General features: G+C 65.2%; 1 protein-coding gene across 4 annotated transcripts in view; it reads right to left on the bottom strand.

Annotated features, from left to right (window-relative positions):
* Window positions 1-283: 283 nt before the first annotated feature.
* The window catches only part of ATP8B2 (ATPase phospholipid transporting 8B2), a 31,000-nt gene continuing 24,315 nt past the window's right edge, over window positions 284-6,968 (bottom strand). For 3 of the 4 annotated variants that reach the window (XM_050930788.1, XM_050930786.1, XM_050930787.1), the window contains exons 23-28: window positions 5,944-6,167; window positions 5,220-5,303; window positions 4,555-4,800; window positions 4,097-4,235; window positions 3,512-3,642; window positions 284-3,021 (exon numbers count right to left, since the gene is read on the bottom strand). In XM_050930788.1, coding sequence (XP_050786745.1) covers window positions 2,737-3,021; window positions 3,512-3,642; window positions 4,097-4,235; window positions 4,555-4,800; window positions 5,220-5,303; window positions 5,944-6,167 — 1,109 coding nt within the window. In that variant the 3' untranslated portion in view covers window positions 284-2,736. Of the gene's footprint in view, window positions 3,022-3,511; window positions 3,643-4,096; window positions 4,236-4,554; window positions 4,801-5,219; window positions 5,304-5,943; window positions 6,168-6,968 lie in introns of those variants that run through there. The other variant, XR_007770610.1, reaches the window with a different exon arrangement.

Raw genomic sequence — 6,968 nt, 5'->3', positions numbered from 1 at the left:
ATTTTCCCCACATACCACAGAATTCAGCTTGCCAGCTGCCAGAGGGGAGTTTGCACTGCAGAGCCAGGCATGCGTGCAGGGGCCGGCCTTACACGGAGACACAACAAATGAGCATTGGGAGAACCTGGTCCTGTATCTGCAGAGCACCCAGGGCCGTGGATGTGATGAGTGGCCTGGTGGCACGGCTCGAGGAGTCGGGGGCAAGCAGCAGCCCTCAGACACAGGCATGGCCCCGGCCCCCTCCCCTTTCACGCTCAGAAAACAGAGGCTACGTGAGACGATCTCAGAAAGAGACGTTTTTATAAAAGGCTATTTTTTCCCTCTCTTTATACCCATAAAATGATACAATTCTGTAAGTATAGAAATGTGTAATAAATTATACGGACTGCTCCTCGGGCCCGGCCCAACGCCACCTCCCCTCCCCTCCCCCGAACAAACAGAAAGAACCAAAAATAGATACTCTAGCACACTAGCGCCCAGCCAGCTCTCAAACAGACAGTTCCTCTTTGGTATAAAAGTCAGACTCCGGGGGCCATGCCCCTCCCCCAGCCAGGCTGCTTCAGCCCTCGCCCCTTCCCAGAAGGGCTTAACACAACCACAGCAATGCCTGAGGTTACTTCAACCTTCCAGAGCCCAGTCCCTTCTGGGGACTCCAGCACAGAGGGGAGGGAAACTGAGGCACAGAGCCCATCACAGAGCTGGGAATAGAACCCAAGAGTCCTGGCACCCAGACCCCCCTCCCCCATTCTAAGCACGTGGGCAGAGCTCTGTGGTCACCCCAGGAGCTGTAACCCTTGGGGTGCAGTGACACCCCCCCCACCCGAACCTGTCCCTGGCTTGCAAGGCCCCTCACCTTCAAAGGCAGAATGAGATGGGGGGGGTGAACACTGGGTCTCCCCCCACATCGTATTTGGCAACCAGCACAGACAGAGATCAAGGGGAGGGAGGAGGGTGGATCAGAAGGCATCCCCTGCACAAGACTGGCCTGGGCCCATTGTGCCCCCTCCCCAGGGGGCTTTTTCATCCCTCTGCCTCCAGCTGGATCCCACCTCACTGGGGCTGGCCCCTTAGCTGATCCCCACCCTAGGGCCCCCGGGATCTTTCCCAGCCTGGCCACAGCCCAGGGTCTCTGACATCCTGCAACATCAAGCAACTCAACCTCCGAGGGCCCCCAAGCTATCGGGATCGGCAGCAGCTGGGGCACTACAGCAGTGAGCCATGCGTGGGCAGCGTGCGTGCCAGAGGGTGGTACCGGGGGGAGGGGCTGTGCAAAGGACACGAGGAATGCATCACAAGAAGCGTGCGGAGGTAAGCTACAAATACGTGTGCAAGAGAAGGGCCATGCACCTGCCAGTGCTGCATGAGGGGGCGGCCAGCAGGCTGGACGCTTCCCCAGGGAAGCGTGGACGGGAGATGGATGGCTGGGGCGCCCCAAGGAAGGTGGCTCAGGACACACACATACACACACTCACCCCGTATTCCCAGCACAGAGGGGAAGGGAAACAGGGCCCATAACACCCAGATGATTGTGAAAGGCTCCCTGGTGCAGGGAATGAATCACAATCAGCCCGTCAACAATGTTGACCCCAGGACCTGGCCCCTTGCCTAAGCCTCTGGCACGCAGCAAAGAAAGGAGTTGGGGGGGTGGTGGTTCCCCTTTTGAATCCATCGGCTGGGCTGGTCCCAGGACCTGGGCAGAGGTCACATGAGGCCAGAGCCAAGCTCCACCAGCTGGAGGGTGCGGGGGGAGAAGTACCAGCCAAGAGCCCGGTGGCTGCGCCCTCCCTCCCCCAAGCTGGGAGAACCTCAGGGCTGCCCCTGCAGCCAGGACCCCGAGGAGCCCCACTCAGGTGACCTCTGCACCACGACTTTGCTCTGGTCTGTAACAGCTCCCTAGGGCCCCGTTTGCTCCCCAGCTCTGGCCCTGGCTCCAGGGGCCACAGCCTCCAGCCCAGGGCAGGCACTGACTGGACGCAGCACCCAGGGCTCGGGTCTCTGCCCGGCCACATACGGTTTCACCATGTGTAGAAACCAGCCGCGGCAGAGGAGAGGGCAGGGCCAGTAACTCCTCCGTGCCAGGGCATCCCTCTCCCAGCCCAGGCTCCCCCCACCCCACCCCTGCCCTGCTGCAGGAGGCCAAGCCCATGCTGGGGCGCCCACGCAGCCCTGGGACTGACGCTGCCTGCGTGGGGAGAGCGTCTGTGCCCCTCTCTGCTCAGCCGGCTCCTCTCCAGGAGCAGCCAGTGCCAGCGGGGACAGAGAAGAGTCACTTTGTAAACATGGGGGCTCCGTTTGCTGCTGCTTTTCTCATTTTATAGATATAAAAAAGACACGTGGTGGCGGGGGTGGGGTGGACGCGCTGCCAAGCCCAGCGCCCCCTGCCAGGCCCTCCCCGTGTCTCCAGCATGTTACATTCGCGCGTGACTCAGGCTCGCTGTACACTCCGGGCAGGTGGATGTCCCGATATACGACGCTGCCGGCGCTCTCTGTGCCCGGGCTCCGGACGGGGGTGCCGTGCCGGGCCGCTGGGCCGTCTGGATGGGGGTTTTTTGGTTACACGGTTGGCTGTGGTCCAGACTCCGCCTCCAAACCTCAGCACCTGGGGAGCCTCCCGGGGCGCCCCAACCCCTTGCCACAGCAGCACCTGCAGCAGCCAGCAGGGCCCGCGTGGGAACAGCCGGGGAGCTGCCAGGCAGGCCAGCCCCTAGCGGCAGTGAGAATCGGAGCCCCCCAGCCTCACACCTTGAGCGGCTTGTCGGCCCCCCCGCTGGGGCTGCTGGCGGTGCTGTCTCCACCCTTCTTCTTGCGCAGGGTCTCGATCCAGCTGGAGCTGGAGCGGGCGGCGAAGCTGGAGAGCGCCAGGGAGCTGAGTCGCATGTTCTTGCCCGACATGATGAGCTCGCCGAAGCCTTCCTGGTGGGAGAAGGCGTAGCCGGAGCGCCGCGAGCCGGCACGCCCCACCCGCCGCATGCAGCGGTGCTGCGCTCGCTGCTTCTTCCGCACCAGCTGGGTGTAGCGCACCTGGGGGGGGGGCACAGTGAGAAGCCCGGCCGAAGACCCCACAACCCGCCCTCCGTGAAACTGCAGGGGAAAGGCCCAGCCAGGGTGAACGGGGGCCAGGAAGAGACGTGGTAGCCTGCCCGAGACACCCCCCAGTCCTCCCCTCCCCGGGCGGCTCCTGCAGAGACGGGGGCAGGGGCCAAAGCCATGGAGACGTTCCAGTGAGGGGGCAGTAGCCTGGGGGGAGGTGGAACCGGCCCCTGCCCCACCATGAGATCACTCGGGACAGACAACTCCCCCCCACAGCCCTGGCCGAGTGGAGATGGATCCAGCCCCCATGGTCCACAGCAAGGCCTTTCCTGGCTCTGGTCAGAGGGGGCACTGCGGGGCAGCCCACTTGCCCTCAGCCAAGCATGGGGCGCTGGGGGTGAGGGAGGTCTGAAGGCCGAGGAGGGGGCCCGCTCCGCACTGGGGGACGCGCGAGGGCCCCGGCTCGGCTGCATGTGCTCACCGTGTCCGATAGCTCGGGCTTCAGGTCCAGCTTGAGGAATCGGAAGGCCACGACTGGCATGATGCAGACCACGGTGGTAAGGGTGATGGTGAGCCAGACTGTGGGCTGGGCCAGCGTGTTCTGGGCATTACCTGGGCAGCAGGAGGGGGAGAGACCTGAGAGCCAGGCAGGCGGGAGCGGCCTGCCCCACTCCCCCTCCTCCCACAGCAGGAGTCAGAAGAGAAATGAAGCTGTCACTGGGGTCTCCCCCGTCCCCGGGAATCAGGCGTGGTGCTGGGAGAGCAGCAGAGTTCAGAGGGCACCAGTTGGGATGGGGAAGGGGCACCTCACTAACCCACTAGAAACCTGCCCTCGTCTGCCTTGGGGACCCCCCTGGTGGGGTCAGGAGTGAATCCCCCCCCCAGGTCAGACTGGCAGGCACCTTGGGGCGGGGTTCCCCTTCCTTTGCCGTGTAGAGCGTGGTCACCGGGGCACGTCTCGTGCAGTCAGCCCCTGGCATTGTGGGGACCTCAGGGACACCTCGGTCTTGCCTACTCTCTGCCTGCGGCACCAGCCCCTCAGGTGAATGCAGCTGCTTGGACTCACCCACGAAGCGGAACTGGTTGGGGAAGATCTGGAAGAGGCCATTGCTGTGCATGGCAAAGAGGATGGCGAAGTACACAGCCAGGCTGCCCCAGATGAAGAAGTGGTTGATGGCTGTCCAGAACCCCGTGTCCAGCCCAATCTGAGGGAAGAGGAGAGAGCTCAGGAGGCAGAGCAGACAGGATGCTGAGCCAGGCAGGGAGAGCCGATGGGCAGCCCCGGGGCAGTGCCCTTGGTCCCGAGCGTCACACAGGCCCACTGCCCTTCACCATGCACTCCGCCCAGCACCGAGATGCAGCCACCTCTGGGGGGGCGGGGGGGGGCACAGCAGCCGTTCAACAGCTTAGATCCAGGCTCCTCTGCTTCCTGGGCTAACTGACCCCGTACGGGGTGCGAGAGAAACGTCAGGCTGGAGGGGACCCGAAAGGCCACGGAGGCAGAGCCAAATGGGGGCAGCCCACCTGCACGCTGACCACGATCACCAGGGAGGTTGCCACGGTGACAGCAAAGGACTGGTAGTCGGCCAGCTGGGCGCCATCGTCGCGGGTGGCGTCGGCGAAGACGCCGTAGGGGATGAAGAACATGAGGACGGAGGTGTAGATGCCCTGGGCGATGCAGATGAAGAACTCCCGCTTGTTGAAGAGCAGGTTGAGCTGGCCCGGCTCGTAGAGCTTGGGGTACTCCATGCTGCGCTGCTCCGTCACGTCCTGGGGGGCGGGGACATGGCAGGGCTGAGCCTGGGCCCCCCCCAAGAGCCGCCCCTGCAGGGAAGCTGAGGGCTGGACAGGCCATGGACCAAGCCCACCTCTTGCCCCTGAGGAGGGGGCCCTGACCCCATGGGGGGAGGGAAACTCGTCCTGACCCCACCCAGCTGGGTTAGGGCCCGCAGTGCCCAGGGACCCAGAGATGGGGGAGCCTTGAGCCCGCCTCAGCTGCTGCGGCCCTTCCAAGCGGCACCCCCCGAATTCCCTGTCTCCCCACCTGCAGGATGGGGGCTCCCTGCTGCGATCGCAGGCCATGAGGCTCCATGAGCATAGGAGACAGCCTGAGCCCCCCCGCCTCAGCCCAGCAGGAGCAGATCTTCACCCTGCCCCTCCCCCAGCCCCACCGATCGAGGGAGACGTACCTGGTCGAACACCCCCATGGCGAGCACGGGCAGCGAGGTGTAGACGATGTTGTACAGAGTGATGAAGTATTGGTCATAGACCGTCTGTCGAGAGATGGGGGGGGTTAGGGCGAGGGGCGGGGAAAATACTCCTGCTCCCCTGCACGCGGGAACGGACGAGCAACTCGCTTTCCTGCCTCGGAGACACACGCGCTCCCCCATCGACTCGCTCCCCCCAGCTCTGTGCTCCCCTCCGGCCATCCCCAAGTGCTGAAGGATCCAATGACCAGCCTGGTTCTCTCTACCCGCGATGATGAACCAGCAGGGTGGCCAGAAGGGAGCTCACCTGCGGCCTCCCAGTCCAAAAGCACCAGCCTGCCCTGCTTGGGCATCCTGCAACCTCTTCCAGCAAGGCAGGGAGGATGCAGCCATTGCAGGCTGGCGCTGGGCTGCGCCCGGATGCCAGCTCTACACTCTGAGCCCCCGTCGCGCTGCAGCAGTTGGAGCTTTCGCCCAGGTTCAGCGCCAGCTGCTGCCCCACAACAGGCTGGGCGCTCGAGGCCCCATCGCCGTCCTCCCCCATCATCACCCTGCAGGGCAGGGCCCGTCCCTCCCCGTGTCCACGCAGCACCCGGCACAGCAGGGCCCTGATCCTGGCTGGGTCCAAATCCAGCAGGCATAGTCCAAAGGGAAGACCCATGGCCTCGGGGAACCCTGTCCAGGGCCCAGCAGCCGGGCACCACACCTGGGCCGAGAAGCCGCAGAAGAACCCGAACCAGAAATGGACCATGGTGAAGGCAAAGTTCTTGTAGAAGAAGTAGCAGAGGAATTTGCACATGCGCAGGTAGGACCAGCGGCCGTGCACCAGCAGGAGGCGCTGCAGGAACTTGAACTGGGAGAAGGAATAGTCGGAGGCCAGCACGGCCTGGATGCCCTCCTGCCCGCTGATGCCCACGCCGATGTGGGCAGCTGTGGGGGGAAGAGACGTGTAGGTCAGCAGGGAACTCAGAGCAGCCCCGCATAACGCCCTGCAGTGGGAGAACGGCGCTGCCCTCTCCGCCGGGGCCTGGACCTGTGCCACAGGCGGAGACTCTCCCCTCCCCGCACAGCCCTGACCCCAACCCCGCAGGCAGAGCCCCTCCTTGCCCAGCCTGCAGAGCCCCTCCCCTCCCCTCCCCTAACCCTGATCCCGCCCCACAGGCGGAGCCCCTCCCCTTCCCTCCCCTCGCCCTGACCCCGCCCCACAGGCAGAGCCCCTCCTCACCCAGCCTGCAGAGCCACTCCCCTTCCCTCCCCTAACCCTGACCCCGCCCCACAGGCAGAGACCCTCTCCTCCCTTCTCCTTCCCTCTCCTCGTCCTGACCCCGCACCCACAGGCAGAGCCCCTCCCCTCCCCTCCCCTGAGCCTGATCCCGCCCCACAGGCGGAGCCCCTCCCATCCCATCCCCTCCCCACCCTGACCCCGCCCTGCAGGCAGAGCCCCTCCCCTCCCCTCCCCTCCCCGCCCTGACCCCGCCCTGCAGGCAGAGCCCCTCCCCTCCTCTCCCCTCCCCGCCCTGCAGGCAGAGCCCTTCCCCTCCCCTCCCCTCCCCGCCCTGACCCCGCCCTGCAGACAGAGCCCCTCCCCTCCGCATCCAGCCCTGACCCCGCCCCACAAGCAGAGCCCCTCCCCTGCTCGCCCTGCAGGCAGAGCTCCTCTCCTCCTCTCCCCTCCCTGACCCCGCCCTGCAGGCAGAGCCCCTCCCCTCCATGCCCTGACCCCGCCCTGCA

Source organism: Gopherus flavomarginatus, chromosome 20 (assembly GCF_025201925.1).
Source record: "Gopherus flavomarginatus isolate rGopFla2 chromosome 20, rGopFla2.mat.asm, whole genome shotgun sequence".
NCBI classification, from domain to species: Eukaryota; Metazoa; Chordata; order Testudines; family Testudinidae; genus Gopherus; species Gopherus flavomarginatus.
The sequence above is the reverse complement of the archived record's forward strand: the minus strand, read 5'-3'. Positions and strand labels throughout refer to the sequence as shown.